Below are 24,415 nucleotides of genomic sequence, written 5' to 3'. Positions count from 1 at the left end.
GGGAGCCACTGAGGGGCCGCGTGCGCTCCCGCCGGGCCCGCAGGTAACGCGCGGTCCTAAAGCCCGACCCGGCCGGGGCTGAGGGAGGGACGGGGGTCCCGGCTCCGCACAGCCCCTCTGGGTGTCCCCAGCGGCTCCTGCTGTGTGGGGGATCCCCCACTGTGGGGATCACAGCCCGGCAGGTGCTTCTGGGGGTGTCCCGTTTGTGCGTGGGTGTGTGGGTGGGCGGGCGGACAGCGAGGGGGAAATTCTTGGTGGTTTTGGTTAAATGAACGTATGGTGCGTTGGAGTTTCCCCCGGGAGGTGGTGTGAGGAGAAGGGGTGTCCCTTCCCCTGTGCTGTCCGGGAACCCATCGTGAGGGACCGTGAGGGGTCCTGAGAACTTGGGGTTCTCTGAGGTGACCTGAGAGTTTGGGGTGCTCTGAGGTGTCCTGAGAGGTGGGCATGCCCTATGAAGTGACCTGAGAGATCAGGGATGCTCCAAGAGGTGGTCTGAGAGTTTGGGATGCACCATGAGGTGACCTGAGAGGTGGGAATGCTCCATGAGGTGACTCTGGCATGCTCTACGAGGCGATCTGAAAGTCTGGGATGCTCTGAGGTGTCCTGAGAAGTGGGAAATGCTCTATGAAGTGACCTGAGAGGTGGGAATGCTGCAAGAGGTGACTTTGGGATGCTCCGTGAGGTGATCTTAGATTTTGGGATGCTCCACGAGGTGACCTGAGCGATTCGGGGTACTCTGAGGTGTCCTGAGAGTTTGGGAATTGCTCTATGAGGTGATCTGAAAGTTTGGGGTGCTTTGAGAGGTCCTGAGAGTTTGGGATGCTCTGAGATGTCCTGAGAAGTGGGAATGCTCCAAGAGGTGATCTGAGAGTTTGGGGGTGCTCTGAGATGTCCTGAGAGGTGGGAATGCTCCAAGAGGTGACTTTTGGATGTTCCACGAGGTGATCTGAGAGTTTGAGATGCTCTGTGAGGTGATCTGAAAGTTTGGGATGCTCTGAGATGACCTGAGAGTTGGGAATGCTCCATGAGGTGACTTTGTGATGCTCCACAAGGTGACCTGAGAGTTTGGGGTGCTCTGGGTGACCCCGGTGCTCGGAACACTCCTGTGCCGGCTCCCAGCCCCGCTGTGCTCCCAGGGCACACAAAGCCACTTGTGGGAGCCAGCAGGAAAACAGGAACACAGAAAATCCAGGGATTTTATAGGAGTGCAGGAACACAGAAAACACAGCCCTGAGCTTTCCTGCTGGGCCTTTCCCTGCTGTGCAGAAATTCAGGAAAAGAGGAGCTCGACTGGGTGAATTCACCTGAAAGAAACATCCCTGGAGGAGCAAGGAGCCTGCAGGGAGGGCTCTGGGGCTGCCATGGTCAGTGGGCAGATTGGATGAAAGTTTGACAAGAAAGTCTCACACATATGTGTGCTTAGCAGAAAGATTTTTGAATGTAGAGTCTGATGAAGGAATAGAGTTGGAAGCAAGTTTGATATAGAAGAAAAGAATTGCTGAGCCAGTCTTACTGGATAACCAAGGAGGCAAAGGGTGTGTTAGTTAGAAGGGGTTTTTATGGCTTACAGCAAGGGATAAACCCATCTCAAACAGGAAGATGTTTTTACCAAGCAGAAAGAGAGCACAGGCAAACAAGTCAGCAAAGTTGCAAGTAGAAAAAAGGTCTCAGAATTTTCTTCTGCAAGAAAACTGAAAAACAACTTCTAGCTTAAACTGTAATGTACTGACTTTTAGTGATTGGAGAACAGTAACATGAATATGGTAATTATAGGAGTTTGATAGGCTATGGGTAAAAGTTAAGGTATAGATTGGTTCTAATGTATTGAGATGCTCAGCAAAGTATGTAATGCATTGTAACCAAAAGAAAAGTATATAATGCAATGTAACCAAAGAAAAGTCTATAATGCATTGGTAACCAAACCCAAAGGGTCTCAAGGCCTGCCTGCAGCTGGAGCTGACAGCTGTGGGCACAGGCTCTGTCACCCACAACCCTGGGCTGCTGTAACATCTTAGATACAATAAACTGCATTTTGAAGAGCTGCCTCAAACAAGAAAATGTTTTTACCAAGCAGAAAGAGAGCACAGGCAAACAAGTCAGCAAAGTTGCAAGGAGAAGAAGAGTGGGGTGCCTGTCTGCACTGGTGACAGTCACTCATCACCCCAACAGAGGCTGAAATTGCTTTTCCTCTTGTTTTCTGCTCTCCAGCATCAGGAGGGCATAGGGCACTGCCCAGCACCTGAGGTCAGTGACAAAACCTTCAGTGCTCAGGAAGTTTTTATCAGCACCTCTCCTCAAAACTGAATTTTATCTAAGAGGAAGAAGTGTGAGTCGCTCAGCTTTTGTTTCCTCACTTAGTGACTCTTGAAAGGAACAGAAAGTCCCAGGTTTCGGTTTTGGTGGTGATGTGGCAGTCGCCTGGAGCTGCTCTGGACAGGAGCAGAGCGGATGTGGTGCCCGAACCGCTTAAAAGAGATCCGACACAGGAAACCGAGGGGGGCCGCGCTGGAAAATGTCAAGCGGCTGATAACGCGCTCGGTAATTTGAATTTGAATTGGTGTTGTTGGAGCTCTGTGTGTGTTTTAGGTAAAGGTGTGTCCAAAGTTGGAAACTCCATTCCTGCCCTCTTCACTGTCATGAGTTTGCACTTTACTCAAACCTTTATTTTGGTTTGTCAGTGAAGTGGTTCCAAAGAAACACTCCATTCCCAGTTCTTCTGGGTCAGGTGCTCCCTCAAAGCAAAAGGCGTTTTTATTTAAATGGTTTAAGATGTCAGACAGGCGTAATTAAAAGGGAGGTTTCTTCCCGCAGGTTTTTTGTTTGGGAGTGTGTCCTCGGTGTTCCTGAACACTGTGGTACATCACGGGTGTGCTGATTCCTCAGGAAACAATGTGGGGTGGGAACATTTGGTATCCAGGAGTTAAACCTGACTCTGGTGAACCGTTGAATGGTTTGGCTTGGAAAGGACCTTAAAGATCCTAACCCTGGAACTTGTGTGTTTAACATTGCTGTGTTTGTAACCCAGCATTAGGGAGGGAAGGGCTGAGCAAAGCTAGGGAGAGTCTGAATACATTGGGAAATATTTCTTCTAACCGGAATTTTTTTGATAAAATGCATGTCTGGTTTGGGGACCTGCACGGATTGCACTTCAGCTCAGTGTGAGTGCACCCCGGGTTGGGCACAGTGAGAGCAGAGCTCAGGGTGGGCTCTACTGGAAGAGCTCTTCCCTTTTGGGTGCCTGAAGGTGAGGCAGAAAGCCTTCCATGGAAATGGAACAGAGAGGGATGAAACACCTCTGCTGTGAGGGAAGGAGGAGAGAACTGGGGTTGTTCAAGCTTTGGGTGAAATTGTGGCAGGACCTGAAGGGAGCCTGAAAGAAAATGAGAAGGAGAGAGACTGAAAAGGCTGGAGTGCCAGGGCACAGGGAATGGCTTTCACTGCCAGAGGACAAGGATAGATCAGGTATTAATAGGAAGCACTTCCCTGTGAGGGTGGGCAGGCCCTGGCACAGGGTGCCCAGAGCAGCTGGGGCTGCCCCTGGATCCCTGGCAGTGCCCAAGGCCAGGCTGGATGGGCTTGGAGCAGCCTGGGACAGTGGAAGGTGTCCCTGCCATGGCAGGGGTGGCACTGGATGGGCTTTGAGGTCCCTTCCCACCCAAACCACTCTGGGATGCCACAATTCCCTGGCACCTCACCCTTTCCCTTGGAACTTCATTGCTGCACTAAGGCACAGTTGGTAAGAGAAACTCTGTAATTAGTAAAAAGCTTAATCAAAGCTTCCCTCAGGGGTGCCCTGAACCCCTCCTTTTGGGGGCGCTGGGAAGGAAAGTGGGAGCAGCATTGTGAAAGGGGTCAGGAGTGATGGCAGCTGCTGCCTTCTGTCCCTGCTGGGCTCCTCTTGGGTTGTCCTTGGGCAAGAGAGGCCGTGGGGACAGCTCGGGGGAGCGAGAGAGGGCATGGGGACAGCTAGGGGGGCACCCCGGGTGGGTTTGGGCTGGGCCGGGCAGGGGGAGCAGCTCCGGGTCGGGAAAGCAGCAGCTCCAGGCAAAGGTTGTTTGCTGCCCAGCCGGGGGCGGGCAAGGGGAATGAGCTCCCGGCCGGGCAGGGGAACCGATTCCGGTTTGGGCCGAGGAGCAGCTCTGGGCAGGGGAATGAGCTCCGGGCTGGTCAGGCGAGCCAATTCTGGGCCGGGCAGGGGAACAGCTCCGGGCAGGGCATGGGGAACCAGCTCTGGGTAGGGCAGGAGAGCAGCTCCAGGCTGGGGAATGAGCTCCAGGCTGGCAAGGGGGAACAGCTCTGACCCGGGCAGGGGAGCAGCTCCGGGCCGGCAAAGGAGCAGCTCCAGGCAGGGGCAGCAGCTCCGGGCTGGGGAACCAGGTCCGGGCAAGGGAAGGGAACAGCTCTGGGCTGGGGAACGAGCTCGGGGCCGGGCAGGGAACAGCTCCGGGCAGGTCTGCGTGGCTGCTCCGAGCACGGGGCTGCAGCTCTTCCCCCGCTGCCCATGAACCCCTCTGGTGCTCCAGCCCACGATGGGTACACGGCAGCGCCTGCCGCTTATCCGTGCGCTCCAGAGCTGGGGTTTTTTACCGACATCCCCCTCTCGCTGCTCGTGAATTAAACTATTTCTGGCGTGGTGACTCGCAGGCTGTAGCAGAGCGTGGCGTGAGCGGCAACGTGTCCTTGTGCAGATGAGTAAGCGGAAAGGGGGACGTCCCTGAGCCTTCCCCCTCCCGCTAAAGGCAGGAGGCTGCAGCGTGCTCGCTCGCATTTATGACATAAAAAGACTTTTTTTTTTTATAAAAAAAGACTTTCCTGTTCCTCGTGGAGGCGAACATGCCCCTCGCATCACACGGTTTAAACGCGTCTGTCTAAAGCAGGTACAAAATAGCAGCCTAAAATCCACTTCTTAGAGAGATCAAGGATAATGAGATTCGCCTCCAATCAGCTTGAAATCCCTTGAAACAATTAAAGCTCAGCCTTGGCGACTCATAAGCACCGAAGGCTTTTGATGAGTGTGAACCTTAAATAAAATCAGCGTTTAGGAAAACGATGAAATCTTCCAGGACAAAGTGCTGAAAAAAAAAAAAAAAGGAAGGAAAAAAGAAAAATACAGTTGGAAAAGGTTATTTTGATGGGAACAAGGTGAATGTGAGGTGCACCCCCAGAGGAACCGAAATCCCCGGTGTGCCGGGCGGGTGTGGGGCCAGAGCCTCCTTAAGAGGCGGCGGTGTGGGGTGACGAGCCGCTTCCAATTGCGAGGCAGCAGCACATGACATAAGATGCTCCAGATCTGCCTCCTGGGCGCTAGTTTAAAAATAAAGGATATTACACCTCGGTGAGGGGAGGCTGCGGGACCGGCGATGCGCGGTGAGGCTGCGGGGATCGGGGTTTTGGGACAGCATTTAGGGCAAAAGAGTGTGGAATTTAAATGGTTGGGCTCGTGGTGCTCTAGGGGAGCTGTGGGTGTCTGGTGCTGCCGCGGGGTTTTGCAATGCCCGCTGTTTTTCCTGTTGCCCACTGAATTTCCTGTTGTTTGGTGCAAATGCAGCCTCTTTGGGGTTGCCTGGCTCACGTCAGCGGAGCTGCTTTGCTGTGACGTGGGGCTGTATTTTTATTTTTAATTTTTCCAACGTGTTTTCTCTTGCAGGGACAGTGCTGTGTGAGTCAGACGCCAGGATGGCACTTGCAGAACCAGTCTCCTCCGTGGCTTATTGCAATTCAGCTCTTCAAGGCAGCTGCGAGGTGGCAGGGGAAGATGTGCTGCTCAACTCTTCACCCAGGTTGGTCTAATTTAGGATTTTATTTGGGATTTATTTGCCTGTTTAGCATTTTATTTACCCTGTTTATATAGAATTGTATTCTACCATGCTTACTTTGATTAATTAAAATGATTTTGGAAGAGCCCTGCCTCTGCAGGGAACATCATGTGCAGTCCCTACACTGATCTCAAACTCCTGCTGGTAAGAGGCTGCTTGGATTTACAGACTAAAGAGCAGATTAGGGTCTGTATCTCACCACAGCATAATGAGATCTAGCTGATTAAAACCTCTTTACCTAAATTTTTTGGGGTTGCATTGAGTTACATGTTGTAAGGGGGAAAAAAAGATGACTTGATTGACTGTAAGGGAAATAGCTGGGGCTTTTCTGCTCATATTACTGGGTCATTTGCATGCTTTGATCATAAAAGCTGGTGGAGAAATGGTGCAGAACTATTGCAACTGAGGATTCATTTGTGCTGAAAAATGTTCTCAGTAATGAGGAGGGAGCACGGAGATGGGAACATCTCATAATCCCCTAGGGGGAAATAAAGGAATTATTTACTCAGCCCTGGTTGCTGGCCTGCAGATTAGTTCAGAGGAGCAGTTCTGCTTTAGAGCAGGACATGTGATCAGCCATGTCACATCTTCCCTGGGCCTTGAACCTCCTCATACCCCCAAAGCAGTCAGAAATTCAGAATAAATGTAGATTAGAGGGAAGAGATTTCTCCTTACCCTGACATTCACACAGTGCCTGTGCTGGTTGCCTTGTCTCTGACCTGGTAGAAAGGAATTAAAGATGGGATTTGGTGGGAGCCCTGCCTGGCTGGGGCTGAGGGGTTTGTGTGTGCCCAGAGGAGCTCTCAGCTGTGAGCAGTGTGACTGTGATGGGCAGAGTCAGGGCTCCTCTGTGCCCCAGAGCTGCCCTGCAGTGTTTGGGGTTATTGTGATGTCAGGGCCCTCCTGGAAGAGCCTGGGCTGGGTGCTGCAGGTGCTGCTGTTGAGAAGGGAAAACACCGGCCTGGAGGAACAACAATGAGTGATGGGCTGAGGCAAAGGGCCTGGTAGGGCCAGGCAGGATGGAAACTTTGGGTCTCTGCAGTGAAATTTTACTCAGCTAAAGCTCAGACATCAATGGCCCAGGACAGGGAACAAAGCAGCAGCTGCCTGCTTGGAGGGTGGGATTCCCAAATCTCACTGGCTCTGGCTTCCAGCTCCTGCCCTAAAGTGAGACATGAGCTTTGATTGTCCCTGACCCTCCTCACTGGGGCTGTGACAGTCCAGCTTGGAAAGGGATGGGGTAAGAACAGTTTTGCAAGCAGGCAAGTGGTGCTTCACCAGCTGCTGCAGGGCTGAAAGTGAAAGGACAGCTCAGCTGGGGGGAGTGGCTGGAGCACATGGGCATGAGCCTGATTCTGTTTCTTCCCAAGCATCTGGTGGGAGCCCTGGTTTTAATAGGAATACCTAAGAGCAAGATTTGCTGTTGAATCAATTTCCTGCTCTTTTACAGGAAATCTCTGTGGGTTTCCCCATGGGGTGACTGCAGAGTGTCCCCAGGGCCTCCCCTGTGGTTGGACTCACATCTTGCAAACAGGAGATGAGTTCCAGACCCAAGTGTCCCTTCCTGCCCCCCTTCTCCTCCTCCTCCTCCCAGCTGCAGACTCTTTATTCCAGGCACCTGGAGCAGCCTTTAGGAATTAAATTATGGCTGTTTTTAGGATGATGTTTATGCATTCTTCTGCAGCTTGTCTGCAATGAAAGCTGCAATTAGGACAATGCTCATGTGTTCAAAACCAGCACAGGCAGAGCTTGCACACTCTGAGGGAGCTGTTCCATTGCTGGGGCCATGCAGGGCAGTGAATTAATAAAATCACCTGCAGAATATCAGAATATCAGGAATCACTCTGACATCTGAGTGACATTAGGGGATGGAGCCAACCTGGCTGTGGCAGGCAGCCCTCAGTGCTCTCATCCAGGGATAATTCCTTTTGCCTTGCAGAACTGCTGAGCCACACAACAGCCAGCCAGGGGAAGATTCCAAGATTGAGGACTATCAGGTGAACTCACTCGGTCCCAAAGGTGAGTGCATGGAAATTTGGGGGCTGTGGGGTGCCTGAAATTATTATTGCAATGAGAGAGGGATTTGTCAAACCATGACAATGGAAGAAGCAGCTCAGGTTGCAGGATGAGTTGTGCAGAAGTGTCTGAAACTCAGACTTTAAAGCACAAGGGTTAAATAGGCAGTACCAGTGCCTGGTGCTCATCTGCCAGGTACCAGTGTCCTGCTTTCAGTCCTCCTTAAAAGAAAAAAAATTATAAATAGCAGAGTATAACATGCAGGAAACTATCACCTTACCAGTACAAGAGCCTTAGGGCAGCAGAGCAGGTTAGAGGGGATATAAGTGGGAAATATTTAACAAAATTTGAAAGTCCTCTAGAGGCTTCTATCTAAAATACTGGGGCTCACATGGCAAAATTGCCACAAAGAAAGGGTCAAAAAAGGGGTGTGGGAGGGGGTGTAACAACATTTGCTTTCATATGCTTGAGACTTGTATTTGTATTGCTGTTATGGCAGCAGGAAATTTGTAAATCTAAAATGCTGAACTCTTTCCTTTCAAAGCAGCCCCCTCCTCTCCTGGCTCCAGCATGTGGACAACACGTCGTGATGGGGAGGTCAAGCTGAGGATGGAGGAGCAGGGCCCTGGCAGTGAGGCCCCAAAGACTGTGCACCAGCTCTTCCAGGAAAGTGTCAACAAATACAGCAACTTTTATGCCCTTTCATCCAAAAAAAATGGCAAGTGGGTAAAGCTGACGTATAAGATGTACTATGATGAGTGCTGGAAAGCAGCCAAAAGCTTTCTGAAGGTAAGGGTTTGTTGAGTTCTCTTTGGTATATTCACAGAGTCCTAAAACCAGCATGATTTGGGTTGGAAGGGATTTTAAAACCCATCCAGTGCCATCCCTGCCATGGCAGGGTCACCTCCCACTGTGCCAGGTGCTCCAAGCCCTGTCCAGCCTGGCCTTGGGCACTGCCAGGGATCCAGGGGCAGCCACAGCTGTGCCAGGGCCTGCCCACCCTGCCAGGGAACAATTCCTGCCCAGTATCTCGTGTAAATCTCTCTTAATTTAAAACTGTTCTCCCTCTTCCTACCACTGTGTCAAAACAAAACAAACAAAACACTATGTCAAAACAAAACAAAGTCAAGTTTAATGTTCACTCATTTTAGTGCTGGAATGGCTGCAGTCAATTCTGTCTTAAATCTGCAAATTCCCTGAGTGCAGATGAATCTCACAGTGACAGGGAAGTACCTGAACATGCTATGGACACCTATTTAGTTTTTTTGACAGTTGCTTCCACATTTAACCAAGTAAAAAAACATGTAAGGAAACATTTCAAGTGAGGTGTTTGAGGTTTATGGCAAACCTGGACACTGCATCTCCAGAGGCTTGGAAAGTTCATCTTTCTGAGAAAAAAAGGGATCTTAAAACCAGACTTAAATGTCCCACGTGGCCCAGCCTTTTGCTGGTGCTGCTGGGATTAGGAGACTTGGAGACAGAAACCAACAATACCTGTTTGTACTGTTGGGATCAAGTCTTACCTCCTCAAGTTAAGTCCAGTGTGGTTTTACTGCTGTGGTGGGATCTCCCACTCTGGTACAAAGCCAGAGTCTGGCTGAGGGAGTTAAAAACTGGGACTCCAAGAGCTGGAATTTCATAGCCAAGTATGACTGCCACTGTCTTGGGGTTTTGCTGCTCACAGTGACCCCAAGATGTGTTAGAAAATCTCTTTTCCCAGCCTGGCGGTCAAAGAGGAGTCAGAGCTCTTCAGTTCTTGCTCTCAAGGTTGTTGATTTTGCTTCTTATCTATAAAATTTTTTTCCTGTCCAGCTGAGGTCAGCCCAGCAAGGCAGAGGCACTCTGCCTGCCCCCAGGGCAGTGTTATCTTTTTATACTAAAAACTATGTGTACAATATTTACAATTACTTTCCAATACCTATCACCTATGTTAGACAGTGAGCTTCTACTCTAAACCAATCCAAAAGTGCCACCATCACAGCAGAAGATGGAGGCCAAGAAGAAGAAGGAGAAAGGCTGGACACACCCAGTTCCCTCCATCTTACCCCCCTGAACTGCCATTCTAAAAACCCCTAAAATATTTTTTCACCCTGTGATAAATTCACTATCATTCTGCCTAAACTGTTGTGGCTTGCTGATCTTCATCTAAAATTTGCTCCATGGGCCATAATCAAACCCACAGGTGTTTTGGGCTCTGTGCCAGGGTCTCTGAGCCCCCTGGCAGGGGTTTGGGCAGTCCAGGACAGCCAGAGGGATGTCCTGAATTCTGACACCACTGGAGCTTGTTGCTCTGGCCATTATTGATATTTGCCATTCTCAACTTGTCCCAAATGTCCCAGGAGGTGCTGTCTGACTTCACCTCTCACCTCCTCATTCCCAGCCCAAGGCAGGAACTCCCTGGAGTGCAGGCTGATATTCCTGTGAGTGAATTCCTGTTGGTGAGTCTGTCTTTCCAAGGGCAGAGCTCAGCAAATCTCCATTTTCCTGCCCACTTAGAGTGGGACAGAGCTGTGAAACTTTCACTGGGGGTGATTCAGTGTAAGAACATGAGCTGTTCCCTCAGTGCTGTGCTCACAGCAGAGAGCTCAGATGCTCCCTGAGCTTTGGCCAGAGGAGAAGCAGGATGCTGTAATGCCATCTCTTGTTTGCAGCTGGGGCTGGAGCGTTTCCATGGAGTGGGCATCCTGGGATTCAATTCTGCTGAGTGGTTCATTGCTGACATTGGAGCTATCCTTGCAGGGTAAGGCTCTTGTTTCTTGCCATGCATTTTGCTTTGGCAGGCAGGGAGTGACTGCAGCATTCACATGAGAAGCAGGTTTTGATTAAACCCCAGTAAAACAAACAAACAACACCCCAAATTCAATTGCTTATATTTGGATTTAATAAAGGTAGATAGAATCTGAACTGTTTAATAATGAATTAATGAGACAAAAATTAAATACTTTTTTTTTTTTTTTAGCCAGCTGCTTCTCTCAAAATAAGATGACCAGTAGGTTAATCCAAAAGCATTCTTATGTACACAGTGATTAAGGAAATGCCAGAGAATCCCATGGCTGGACTGTGATATCTGCCTTCCACATGAGATATTTTGCTCCCTTGCTCCACTCTTGACATTTCCCATGCCCCAGAACAGAATCTTTCCTCTTGGAATTAAGCTCTCCCCTTTTTGTTGTCATTTTATGAGATATTGTCCTTAAAATTTTTTCTCTGAAATTTGCCAGCAACTCTGCTTGTCCTCTAACTCTGTTTTGCTTTTCTGTTCTGTTTTTTCCCTTTTCCAGGGGATTTGCTGTTGGGATCTACACTACAAACTCTCCTGAGGCCTGTCATTATGTAGCAGAGAACTGCAGTGCCAACGTCATAGTGGTGGAAAACCATAAACAGCTGCAGAAAATCTTAGAAGTAATTAAGTTTTTTAAATGGCTGGGGATTACAGCAACCTGTTGACAGATGTGGGAGGGTGAAATGCTGTGGGAGGGGAAGTGCTGGGTCTGAGAGCAGAGGTGAATTCCTTGCTGTGCTCCCTGCTCCAGCCAGGTGAGCTGTCACTGGCACTGTGTCTCACAGAGGTTAAGTGGTGCTTTCACTTCTTAAAAACCTTGGGCTTAAAATTGGAGAAGCCAAAATGAACAACTGAGCATCCTCTAGGTTGCCTGGCACCCTCCCAGCTCAAATGATGACTGTTTCTAGTGAGGCAAACCCATTCTTTAGGAGCACAGATGGGATTCTCTTGGCTTTGCATAAAGTGGCAAATCTGAGGAGTGTGCTGAGAGGTTACAGAGGTCTGAAAGGCACAAGCAGCATTTGCTCCTTCTCACAAATTTCCCTTCTTAACACAGATTGAACACAGACTACCTCATCTGAAGGCCATTGTCCAGTATGGGGAGGAGATCAAAGAGCAGAGACCAAAACTGTACTCGGTGAGTCCTGGGTTTCTTCACAGCTGCTAAGGGCTGGTTGTGTTCAGCTGATGGCTGCAAGTACCTGTCACCTGCCCTGGGGCCTTGAACATCTGGTGACATCCCTGTCCATGGCAGGGCCTTGGAATGAGATGATCTTTAAGGTCCCTCCAAGCCAAACCAGCCTGGGGTTCCGTGGCTGTGATCCCTTGAGCTGTGTGGGCTTTGGTGGACAGGAGGTGTCTGCAGTTGTGCAACCTGGATAATCCATGTTGTAAGGGACTTTGCCAGACGCCTTGAGCCCCACAGTTACTCCAGGGAGTTGCTTCAGAGCTGTAAAGCTGCTGGGGTGGGTCTGGCTCCTTTCTGCTTCTCCCTGTGTCAGCCAGGAAACACTGTGGGGTGGCAGTGTGGGTGTACAGCCTCTTCCAGGGGTGTGGACAGGGAGAACATCCTTCTCTTGGTGTGTAGCAAAGAGTTGTTGGGAAGGATGAAAGTTTGACAAGAAAGTCTCACAGCAGAAAGATTTTTGGATGTAGAATCTGATGAAGGAATAGAGATGGAAGCAAGTTTTGATATAGAAGAAAAGAATTGCTGAGACAGTCTTACTGGATAACCAAGAAGCCAAAGCTTATGTTAGTTAGAAGGGGTTTTTATGACTTAGAGCAAAGGATAAACCCATCTCTAACAAGAAGATGTTTTTACCAAGCAGAAAGAGAGCACAGGCAAACAAGTCAGCAAAGTTGCAAGTAGAAAAAAGGTCTCAGAATTTTCCACTGCTAGAAAACTGAAAAACAACTTCTAGCTTAAACTGTAATGTACTGACTTTTAGTGATTGGAGAACAGTAACATGACTATGGTAATTCTAGTAGTTATAGATAATAGTTAAGGTATAGATTGGTTCTACTGTATTAAGATGCTCAGCAAAGAAAAGTATAGAATGCAATGTAACCAAAAGAAAAATATCTAATGCATTGTAACCTAAACTAAGGGTCTCCAGGGCTGCCTGCAGCTGGAGCTGACAGCTGTAGGCACAGGCTCTGTCACCCACCACCCTGGACTGCTGTAATGTCTCAGATACAATAAACTGCATTTTGGAGAGTGGCCTGGAGTCCCACATCTCTGATAAGGCTGTTATGGTGGCGCCCAACGTGGGGCACCATCAGTAAGAGGGATTGGTAAGAGCCTGAATGAGGGATGTGGGTCTTCAGGCCTGCCTGGGGCTGGAGCTGACAGCTGTGGGCACAGGCTCTGTCACCCACCACCCTGGAGCGCTGTAACTCTTGGGTACAATAAACTGCAGTTTGAAGAGCCACCTAGAGTCCCACATCCCTCATTTAGGCTCTAACAAAGAGTTCCATTGTTCCTGTGGGTGATGCCTCACAAAGGGGCTGAGCTGTTGTGTTCCCTGCAGTGGAAGCAGTTCATGGAGCTGGGCAGGGACGTGCCGGACGAGCAGCTCCACGAGGTCATCGCCACCCAGAAACCCAACCAGTGCTGCACCCTCATCTACACCTCGGGCACCACGGGGCAGCCCAAGGGGGTCATGCTCAGCCACGACAACGTGAGTGCCCAGTGCCACCCCAGGGCTGCTCAGGGAGAGCATCCTGAGCTGGGAGGGACCCCCAGGTGTTGTGTTTGTGGGGTTCGCAGAGGGAGGGAATGATGCATGTGACTCTGTGTTCTTAGAAGAATTATAATTTATTACTTTATTTCATTAATTATTTTATATATTAATAGAAATAATTTAGGATTAAGATTTAATAATATTATTAATTAATATCTATATTAGTCTTATACAATTTATATATTATATATATTTATATATATCCTATACATTATATAATTATATAATATATATAAATATATATACTATAATTTTATATATATATAATTATATAATATATATAAAATTATAGTATATATATTATTTAATATATATTTATCATTTATATATGTATATAAATTTATACATAATTTTTATAAATTATTTATTAGAATAATTTTACTTATATATTTATTCTTCATAAATATTTATATTTTTATATATATAATATTCTATTAATAATATTACTAGTTAATGATAGTATTATTATATTAGTTTTATTTATTATTTTATGATGCTATATTATATTAAAGAATGCTATACTAAACTATACTAAAGAATACAGAAAGGATACAGACAGAAGGCTAGAAAGATAGTAAAGAAAAACTCATGACTCTTAGCTTGGCACTGATTGGCCATTAAGTCAAAACTTAAGCAATTCATATGAAACCAATGAAACAATCACCTGTTGGTAAACAATGTCCAAACATATTCCAAAGCAGCAAAACACAGGAGAAGCAAATCAGATAATTATTGTTTTCATTTTTCTTTGAGGCTTCTAAGCTTCCCAGGAGAAAATCCTGGGCAAAGAGATTTTTCAGAAAATGTGACAGTGACCCACAGGGACCATCAGTGCCACCCTGTCCTGCAGAGCCACCCCAAGAACCCCACCCTGAGCACCCCTGGGAGCTCCTGCAGCTCTGGCAGCCTTGGCACCATTGCCTGGGCAGCCTGGGCAGTGCCCAGCAGCCTCGGGGGGCAGAACCTTGCCCTGAGCTCCATGCCAAGGCCTGGCACAGCTGCAGCCCTTGCTGGGCTCCTGTCCCTGTGCCAGAGCAGAGCTCAGCCCCTGCCCCTGTGCCTGCCCTGGGGAGGAGCTGCAGCCCCCGAGGAGCCTCCCCTCAGTCTCTGCTGCAGCTGAACCAGCCAAGTGCTGCTGCTGAGATCCCAGGATGCTGTAGCTGAGCTGTGCTGTGTGTGTCCCTCTCTGAAGCCCCTGTGGTTCCTGTTGCAGCTGACGTGGACGGGGACGGTGGCCGCGCGCTTCATCATGCTGAAAGACGCCCGGGAGAAGCAGGAGGAGGTGGTCAGCTACCTGCCCCTGAGCCACATTGCTGCACAGATGTGTGACATTTGGGCAGCCATGACCCTCGGAGTGCAAGTTTACTTTGCCCAACCAGATGCATTGAAGGTAAAAAAAAATAAGATAATAAACTTACACTCATCCACCTGCTTGAGCTGGGGTGGGTGCTGTCACCAGCCAGGGTCTGTGTGCAAATCACAAATGAGGTGGGGCTGCTGTAGAACATGCCTTGAGCTGTTTTATTTTTCAGCATCAGTCTCATTACATGGTTATGACAATGGGAAGATGCCAGCAGCAGACCAAGAACTTAATGTTACAACTCACTTTATAAGTTTTTTGACTAATCACACAAAGCAAAAGCACATTGACAGTATTTATATCTGTATAGTATATATTCTATATTGACAGTAGTTCCATCCAACCACTGTAAGCCCACGTGCCTTTGGTTAAACAATGCTTGCTTGTTTCAATTACAATACCTCTTTGTAAGCCTTAAAACACAATGCACAGAGCTCCATTATGAAGCTTCAAACTTCCTAATATCTTGCTAGATAAACTTTTCTGTAGCTTAGAGAGTTATTCTAGACAAGTGTTAATACACAGGCCATTGTTCTATTTGCCCTTGCTTTTCTACAGTTTAAATAATTTTTCTGCTGACCTATCTCATGGCTGCTGCTTAGCTCTAATCACAGTTCTCCTGTCTCTGAGGCCTGCCTTTTGCAGCTTTCCCAAAACCCTCTGATTTTGTGGATTCCCACAGGTGCTTGAAATAAGGCTGTGTTATCTTGTGGCTCTCTCAGCTTTCCTAACTGGGTTTACTTTGCCCACTGACCAGCTGCCCCTGTTGGTTTGACTGAAACCTGAGCTTTTGACTCAGTGACAAACTGGGAGAAGCTGACCCAGCACTTCACAACTGGGATCTGCTGAGTTCTTACCTGACACCTGATGCCACATCAAGAACTGGTTGAGCAACAGCCTCGTGTTTGCTCTGCCCACATTGCACCATGGCCCCAGCTAAACCCGAGTCCTGAGTAAAGGATTCTTGTGTCACTGAAAGCATTGACCCTTGCTCCCTTCACAATTCTCACTGGAATGCCTCAGGGGTTCCCTTCTCTTGGTGGTGCTGCAAAAAACAAACAATTCCTCAAAACTCATGGCAGACTCCCAAGTTTTTGCTAGTGACCAGTACTGACCTGAAGTCTGCAGTGAATCCCTTCTAAAAACTGCATTAAATCCTGCTTCTCTCAGGGCAGCTTGGTGGAGACCCTGCGAGAAGTGAGGCCAACTGCTTTTCTGGGAGTTCCTCGTGTCTGGGAGAAAATGGAAGAGAAAATGAAATCTGTGGGCATGAAAGCCTCAGCGATCCGACGGAAAGTGGCAGCATGGGCCAAGGGAGTGGGGCTGCAGACCAACCTCAAGAAGATGGATGGGTAATTATGAGCTACACCTCAGGGATGCTGATGAGTTTTTAGGAGAACTTTCCTGTCAGATCAGGGATTTTATTCCATCCAGGGGTTATATTCCATATATTCCAGGATTTTATCTCGTGTGACAGACTGCAGTGGCGTTCACAGGGGTCCCAGAGCGAGGGAAGAGATGAGAATCTTGACTCCATGTTTCAGAAGGCTGATTTATTATTTTATGATATATATTATATTAAAAGAAAATGATATATTAAAACTATACTAAAAGAATAGAAGAAAAGGATTTCATCAGAAGGCATGAAAGGAATAGAAAGGAATGATAATAAAATTTTGTGACTGCTCACAGCCTCGACACAGGTGGCTATCATTGGTTATCAAGTAAAAACAATTCACATGCTGGGTAAACAATTCTCCAAATCACATTCCAAAGCAGCAAAACATGGAGAAACTGAAACTTCTCAGCTTCTCAGGAGAAAAGATCCTAACAAAAGGATTTTTCATAAAATATGTCTGTGACATAAGACCAGTGCAACTTGGACTCGAAGGGGAGCAGCTAGGGCTGGAGGGGGAAATAATCCATTATTTTATGGAATGAACTGAAATGGGATGAAGATAAAAGGATGTGAGGGAGGAGTTCTATATTTTTTATGAACTGAAGGAGGATGAAGATGAAAGGAGGAAGGGGAGGAGCTGTAAATGTGTCGCTTTCCTGGTGCAGGCGCTTGGACGAGCCGGTGAATTTCCGCCTGGCCCGGCAGCTGGTGTACAGGAAGGTGCGCAAGGCCATCGGGCTGGACCGCTGCACCAAGTGCTACACTGGGGCTGCTCCCATCACCAGAGAGACCCTGGAGTTCTTCCTGAGCCTCAACATCCCTGTGATGGAGCTCTATGGCATGAGTGAGAGCTCTGGGCCCCACAGCATCTCCCTGCCTCACGCCTTCAAGCTCGGCAGGTGAGCGCCCGCCTGGGAGCAGGGCAGGGGGTTCTGCCTCTGGCACCCCCATCTGTCCTGCTGCAGCTCATCCCCACAGCCCTGCTGCCACTGGGGAGATGTGAATTTACCTTGGCTGGCTTCTGTGGGAGCTGGGGAAGAAGGAAAAGTTGGTAACTCCAACCTACTCTTCAATGGCAAATGACTTCAGTCTTCAGGGTGTCTTTGAGCAGCTCCTTCAGTCTGCACAGTGAAAGTTTGCTGCCAAGGACATAAATCTGGTGTTGAGAACAATGAGTGCAAACCAGCAGGTGTGTGAGCACTGATCTCTGCAGTAACAACCCTTTCTGCAGCTGTCCTTACATGAGCAGATGCCTTTAAAGCTCTTTGCTGGAACTCTTGTGCTGAAAAGCTGCTGGGCTTTGTTCAAAACCTCCAGCTTGAGAGGTGCTGCTGTAACTTCTGCTTGAATTGGGTTTAAAATAAATTAATCCTTGCTCTGTGCTGTGTTTCAGCTGTGGGAAGGTGATGTCAGGGTGCCACACCCTGATCCATAAACCAGACATGGATGGCATTGGGGAGATCTGCTTCTCAGGCAGGCATGTCTTCATGGGCTACCTGAACATGGAGGACAAAACCAGAGAAGCCATTGATGAGGATGGCTGGCTGCACTCAGGGGACCTGGGCAAGCATGACAAGGATGGATTCCTCTTCATCACAGGCAGAATTAAAGGTGACACATCCCCTGACTTTGTCTTGGTGTTGTGCAGCACTGTGGAATCAGTGAGATGTTGATGCTGGGAAATTCATTTTGATGTTGGGAAATCAATGATGATGGTGATGATGATGAGTTGGCCTCATGGAGCCCAGCTGTTCCCTCAGCACTGCCAAGGCCACCACTGTGTCCCCATGTCCCCAGCTGTCCCATCTTTTAAATCCCTCCAGGGATGGTGACTCCACCACTGCCCTGGACAGCCTGTTCCAATGCTGTGAAGAAATTTTTCCCAATATCCAGCTTAACCTGGGTATGGGGAAAAATCTAAACCTCCTCTGGTACAGGGGGTGCTCTGCTGGTTGTGTGGCTGTGACTTGCACAGAAGAATATTCAAATCCTTCATCTCCTGGAGTTTCCACTGGAATGTGGCTGCAGGGTGGGAGGAGAGGGGCAGCCTCTGGAGCCAGGGTGTGTTTGCAGAGTGAGGGACAATCTTCTCATTTCAGTTCTCTGATTGCAATTCTCTGATTGCACCACCAGTGCAATTGGTGCTTTGTGGGTTTGTTTTATCAGCAGCTCAAAGTTTCAGGAGCTTTGCAGAGTGACCTCCAAGGAAAACAGCAGCTTAACCCTCTTGTGCAAGTGCCTTGGGGCAATGTGGCTCTTGGGACAGAGTTTGGGCAACCCCAGACAAAGCCAAGGTCACTCAAAGCTTCAGCCCTGAACAGAGAGAGGTGCAGCTCTGAGGAGCAGGAGATGGAGCAGGGGCTCCCCTCTGCTCTGCAGCACACAGGAAGCTCCTTTCACTTCAGTTTCTGATAATTTGGGTGCCACCTTAGGAGCCTTAGAGGCTCAGGTGTCTGTGCCAAGGGGCTCACCTGCATTGCCAGGCTGCAAACACCCCTGGGCTGAGTGTGAGCAGCTCCTGCTCCTCTCTGCTGCAGGCAGGGATCAGCACAGGGGCTGGAAAAGCCCTTTAAAATGTGCCACATTCCCACATTTCTGAACATTTTTGGGGATGGTCACCCTGTGACTGTCCCAGTCCTGGTGTGCTGACACAGACTCCCTGTTTGAGCCAAAGGAGCAGTTGAGTTGTTGCAGATTGTGGGAAGGGGAGAAGCTCCAAGCATTAATCAGGGTTTGGTTGTTTTCCAGAGCTCATCATCACAGCAGGAGGTGAGAACATTCCTCCTGTTCCAATCGAGGATGCTGTCAAGAACGCTGTTCCCATCATCAGCAATGCCATGCTGGTTGGAGACAAAGCCAAATTCCTTTCCATGCTCCTGACACTAAAGGTAATGGCAGAGAGGATGGGGATCCACCACCTGTGCTGCTGAATCTGAGTCATTCCAGGGAGGAAGGGTTGTTACACACTTTTAGTGTCTTGTGGAGCAGAATTGGCTGCAGCTGAGCTGCCAAGAGCAGCTGAAAGCACAGAGCTGTCACTTGCTCAGACCATCAGGCCCTGCTGCTGTTCAGGGCAGCTTTTGCTGTGCCACAGAGGGCAGGGAGAAACAGAAGGAAAAGACCCAAAAGTGAGGCTGGAAAAGGAAACCCTTCTGCTCTCCTCACCTCTTTCAGTCTCTCCCAGAGCAGTGTGGGAGGTAAAAAGCTGTCAGGGATTTCTTTGTCAGACTCTGGATTTAAACTGCACCAGGACACATCTGTGGTGGCCTGTGCTGACTGTCAGAGTGGGAATTGAGACCAGGGCCAGCAGCCTTGGCCTGGGGCAGGAGATCTGAGGTGGCCCTGGGGGTGGCCCTGCTGCTCTTGTCATGGCTGAGGGCTGTGTGTGACTCCAAGACTGCTTGTGCACAGTGCAGGGAAATAAATTGTGCTCCAGAAAAGGTCTGGAAAGCAGAGATTGACTTTGGACAGAGATTAACTTTGGGCAGCACAGGAGGAATTGGGCAGATGTGCTCCTGAGCAGGCACAGACCCGAGGGGTTTATCTGTGCTTGTGCCAGGTTTCCATTGGCAGCCAGGGGTTGGGTGGGAGCTGAGGGGCTGGAGTGGGGCAGGGAAGGGACCCCAGAAGGGACCCCAGGAGCTGTCCCAGGGCTGGAGGCTCCTGGTGCAGAGCCTCAGGTGCTCAGTTTGCTGTTGTGCTTGGCCTGCAGTGCGTGGTGGATGCAGAAACGGGTGAGCCTGGAGATGACCTCAGCCCAGAAGCTCTGGCATTCTGTCAGAGGCTGGGCAGCAAGGCCACCAAGGTCTCAGAAATCATCAGCAGCAAAGACAAGGCCATCTACACTGCCATCCAGAAAGGGATCTCTGCTGTCAATGAGAAAGCTGTGTCCAATGCCCAGAAAGTCCAGAAGTGGGTCCTGCTGGAGAAGGACTTCTCCCTGTTTGGTGGAGAGCTTGGTGAGTGTCTGGGTGTGCCCTGTGCCCCTTCCCTGGTACTGAACATCAACACAACCACAACCCCAAAGCACAGAGCTGCCCTGGCCTTTCCTCACTGTGGCTTTTCCACGTGGCAGTTTGGGGTGGGATCACCTGGGGTGAATTCCCAGTCCTGACCGGCAGCACCGAGTGCAGCAGCACTTACCTTGTGCTGTGGTGCCTCTCACAGGGCTATGGAGCATCCTGAGCTGGGAGGGACCCTCAGGGATGATCAGCCCAGCCCCTTTCACTGCACAGACACCCCAACACCCCCACCCTGAGCACCCCTGGGAGCTCTGGAGCTCTGGCAGCCTTGGCACCATTCCCTGGGGGGCTGGGACCTGTGCCCGTGTTCACAGGGGTCTGAGGATGAGGGAAGAGATGTGGATCTGACTCCATGTTTCAGAAGGCTTGATTTATTATTTTATGATATATGTTACATTAAAACTATACTAAAAGAATAAAAGAAAAGGTTTCATCAGAAGACTAAGCTAAGAATAGAAAGGAAAGAATGATAACAAAGGTTTGTGGCTTGGGCCCTGTGTCCAAGCCAGCTGGCTGTGATTGGCCATTAATTAGAAACAACCACATGAGACCAATCACAGATCCACCTGTTGCATTCCACAGCAGCAGATAATCACTGTTTACATTTTGTTCCTGAGGCCTCTCAGCTTCTCAGGAGGAAAAAATCCTAAGGAAAGGATTTTCATGAAAAGATGTCTGTGACAGGGACCGTTCCCTCTGGGTGCTGCTTTGGCTCACAGAGGAAGGGAGGGACACTCCATTAAACCCAAGGAGAAGTTCAGAACTTCTCTCAGGTCCCTGTTCCCGTGTTCTGCCTTTCCCTCCAGCCCTGCTGGGTGCTCCCAGTGCTGCCCTCCCCTTTAACCCTTTGCTGGCTCCCCACAGGCCCCACCATGAAGCTGAAGAGGCCGGTGGTGGCTCAGAAATACCGGGACCAGATCGCTCGGTTTTACACGGACACCGAAAAACCCTCGGGGGAGCCCTCGGCCCGGCCATAGAGCCCGCCCCGGAACCGCCCCAGGACACTCCCAGCTGCCCAGGAGCGATTCCCTGATGGATCCTGCTGAAATAAAAGCAGCTCAGCCTTCAGGCAGCCCCTTTGCTGTCCATGTCCTGCAGTGTGGTGAGCGTGGTCCTGCCCATGTTCTCCTGTGTCTTGTGTCCCTTGCTGAGATAGCCCAAATATCTCAGCTTTGTATTTTTTATTTCCATTTTTATAAGGGCGATATGATGTTTACCTGAAATCCACGTGATCTGTTACGTTCTAACCAAAGTTTTCTTTTCCTGAGATGAATGTAAAACAGGAGCTGCAAATCAGGAGCTGCCCTTTTTCTGCTGAGGGAGAAAGGCAGATTTCATTTTCCAGCAGTGTCCTCACTCCCTGCTGCACGTTTCCCTGCATGCTGATGGCATCCTCATAATTTTAAATCTCCTTCCCCACAAACTATTCCTGTGTGAGATGACAAATGCTGTGACTACACACAGCAGTGGAGGTGGAACCTCACATGAACTGGGCTTGTCTGTGCAATATTTTGAGTTTGTTTTACCTTTTTGAGTTACAATGAAGCCATAAATTGTATTGTTGAAGTTGTATCCATGGCTGGTATTCTAAGAAGCGATTTACTCCAGGGATTATTTATAAGGCTGTGTACAATGTGTGAAATCTGTCTGTATTTTACAATTCAAGAATGCTGTGGTGTCTGTTGCGGGGAGCTGCAGAGTGGAGGCTGAGGGCTGCAGCTGTGCTTGGGGACAGGGGCTGGTGCTGGGAGCTCAGCCAGGTTCTGCTGGGGCTCTGTGATCAACCAGCCCCGAGCTGTGGAGCTGCTCCGTGGAGGGCACAGCCTGGCCCAGCTGCAGCCAGGAGCTCCTGGTGCAATTCCAGCAGGGGAAGGATGGCTGGGAATGGCTCAGGGCACGCAGGAACCCTCACTGGGCAGGGAGAGCAGCCCAGCTCTGGCTCCAGTTCCATTTCCCTGGACTGGAGGAGCACTGGGAGGAGCTGGGGCAGTGCTGGGGTCACAGCAGAGTGACAGAATTAAACCCACAACTCTGCTTCGGGTCAGTGGAATTCCAGTGCCTGAATGCACTACTGGGACTGCAGCTCCCCTGTGTGCTGAGCTGGCTGCAATTGCTGTGTCCAAGTGAAATAAACTCCTCTGTTTGTGTCTCTGAACTCTGTCTGGTTCCTGGCATGGAGCAGGGGTGGCTTTGCTCAGGCAGGGAGAGCTGAGCTGTGCCCAGGGCACCAAGGACAGGAACAGTCCCTCAGGGGAAGGGGAGGGATGGTGCCACCCTTTACCTGTGCCAGGGCAATGCCCGTGCCAGGGCTCTGTCCTGCAGTGGGAACCCTCAAATCCCACAGGAGCTGCCCCACACAAACCCTGCTCCAAGGGCAGGGACCCCTCACCTGACCAGACAAAGCTCTGATGGATTAAAGGACATTGGAGTCACTCCATGTTTAAAATAATTCCCTTTTCCTTGGCTTTTCCCAATGGTGTTACCTATGCCACTAGGGGAGGTTTTGGGAAAGCCACACTGCCATCCCTGGAGAAACAACACAACTGAAAAACACTTCCAAGTTTTACTTTTCCATCTTACTTTATTTCACTTTTTCTAGAAAATTCCTCCATAGTTCCACAAATTTAACAAAAAGTTTAAAATTCAGGACAAACAATCCTGTAACGTATTACAAACATGAGTTTTTTTGTGGTTTTTTTTTTTCTTTTTAATCTTGCAGTTAGTCTTGGCTCAGCTGCATTTCTTCCAGCTGAGCGAAGAACTTTTCTCCCAACACAACTTTTAAAATCCTCAGGTGCTGAGGTATTTAATACCTCGGCTCTAGGCAGAAATACAATTAAAAATTCTCTAGAAGTTGAAGTACTTACATTTTTCTTTAGGAGTGCAAACTCATCTTGTCAGTTTTTGATGGCTATCAAAGGAAAGCAACACCCATTTGGGTCCTTTGAGCACTGATTCACCTGTCCCAGGGGAGTCTCAGCAGGGAGGAGCCTCCTGTGAGCAGAGCTGGCTCCAGCACATCCCCAATGGAAAAGTGGAGCTGGAGCCACTCTGGGCTCTGCTCGTGGAGAGGCCCCTCCTGGAGGGACGTTTTAACTCTCTCACCATCAAACACGGTCCAAGATGTGACAATGAAACTGTTTCTGGATTGTTGCATCAATGCTTGGCTCGTTCTGATGCTCCCAGGGCACCCCACGATCCCACAGGTGGCAGAGATTGCACTTCCATGGCTGCAGCCTGGGCTCAGGCAGCCTCCCCTCGTGGCACAAACACCCAGACTGGGCTCTGCTGCCAAGCCAGCCTTCCTCTCCTCTCCTTTTTATTAAACTTTTCTAATGGTAATGTCAGTAATCAAAGCCTCGAGGCTCAACGCGTGGCAGGGCCAGGGAAAGGCTCCTGAGGAGCCGAATCCTGACCCTGCCTCCAACACGATTCCAGCTCGGGCTGCCAGCACTGGCTGTGCCAGCAGCAGCACCACAAGGAACAGGGAAAAGGAACAGAGGCAAAAGGAACAGAGTCCTGCCCACTTTCCTTGGAAAAACCATTATGGCTACAAGTCAATTTGGGATTCTTTTTTTTGTTTTCTTCCTTTTTTTTTAACAACGCAAGCTACTACACATCCTCGAGGACCTGAAGCAATGCCCACAGCAGCACTGCCCCCTCCTTCCTAGAGTACAATAATCCATCCATGCTCTCAAGAGTGACACAAGAACAAACACTTTATCCACAAAAACCTGTACATGGCATGTTCAGAACAGCGTTCAGCCAGCCTAGAGGGAATTACACAGGGAACTGCAAGGGGACACAAGGTGAGGCCCAAAGTGACCAACCTTGCTTTGCAGCCACCCCTCCTGTGCTCCCCACGCTACCACATACCCCAAAAAACATCAACTCTGTAGAACAACTAAGTACTTGCAAAAACCTTTTAGTAACAAATCAGCATGTGCACACAATGGAGAGGAACTATTGCTGGGGAACAATCCTACCTCGGGTTTTCAGGGGGGGGGATTATAAACAGTCTAAAAAAATCCATGTGTAAAATACTTCTTATAAAAACCAAACGAAATCCCTATCAATGCTCAGCAGACTGACCAACAAAGTCACTTCCAGGACAGGACGATGCCATGGCAGGCTCAGAAGAGCCTCCTGCAGGTGTGCCAGGGGCAGGGTGGCACCTCCAGTGCCCTGAGGGGCAGCTCTGGAGCTGGGACAGTCTGCAAGTGCTGGCACTGGAGCTGTGGGAGGAGCGGGCAGCACTCAGTGGAGCTGGGGCTCA

General features: G+C 49.3%; 1 protein-coding gene across 3 annotated transcripts; it reads left to right on the top strand.

The window, feature by feature from the left end:
• Positions 1 to 21,174, top strand: ACSBG2 (acyl-CoA synthetase bubblegum family member 2). 3 transcript variants are annotated; one of them, XM_054291185.1, is made up of 15 exons: positions 1 to 43; positions 5,648 to 5,780; positions 7,756 to 7,835; positions 8,377 to 8,621; positions 10,484 to 10,572; positions 11,114 to 11,234; positions 11,672 to 11,752; positions 13,146 to 13,295; positions 14,572 to 14,748; positions 15,889 to 16,070; positions 16,783 to 17,016; positions 17,511 to 17,728; positions 18,866 to 19,005; positions 19,830 to 20,076; positions 21,004 to 21,174. In XM_054291185.1, exons 2-15 carry the CDS (start codon positions 5,677 to 5,679, stop codon positions 21,114 to 21,116), a joined length of 2,181 nt encoding a protein of 726 aa, XP_054147160.1. In that variant the 5' UTR covers positions 1 to 43; positions 5,648 to 5,676; the 3' UTR covers positions 21,117 to 21,174. The 3 variants fall into 3 exon arrangements, with proteins under 3 accessions (XP_054147160.1, XP_054147159.1, XP_054147158.1); XM_054291184.1 differs by lacking the exon at positions 1 to 43 and adding an exon at positions 5,270 to 5,367 and having other exon boundaries at positions 8,380 to 8,621; XM_054291183.1 differs by lacking the exon at positions 1 to 43 and adding an exon at positions 5,270 to 5,367.
• The last annotated feature ends 3,241 nt before the right edge of the window (positions 21,175 to 24,415 follow it).

This window comes from Melozone crissalis, unplaced genomic scaffold (genome assembly GCF_028551555.1).
Source record: "Melozone crissalis strain CALT ecotype California unplaced genomic scaffold, PUWL_Pcris_2 ptg000088l_1, whole genome shotgun sequence".
Taxonomy (NCBI): domain Eukaryota; kingdom Metazoa; phylum Chordata; class Aves; order Passeriformes; family Passerellidae; genus Melozone; species Melozone crissalis.
The sequence above is the reverse complement of the archived record's forward strand: the minus strand, read 5'-3'. Positions and strand labels throughout refer to the sequence as shown.

What these genes read in the sequence shown, in the direction of transcription:
- ACSBG2 (XM_054291183.1), top strand. An exon ending in AGCTGCAGAAAATCTTAGAA is followed by an intron (nt 11,235 to 11,671) that starts GTAATTAAGTTT and finishes TTCTTAACACAG; the next exon opens with ATTGAACACAGACTACCTCA. An exon ending in CACGCCTTCAAGCTCGGCAG is followed by an intron (nt 17,017 to 17,510) that starts GTGAGCGCCCGC and finishes GCTGTGTTTCAG; the next exon opens with CTGTGGGAAGGTGATGTCAG.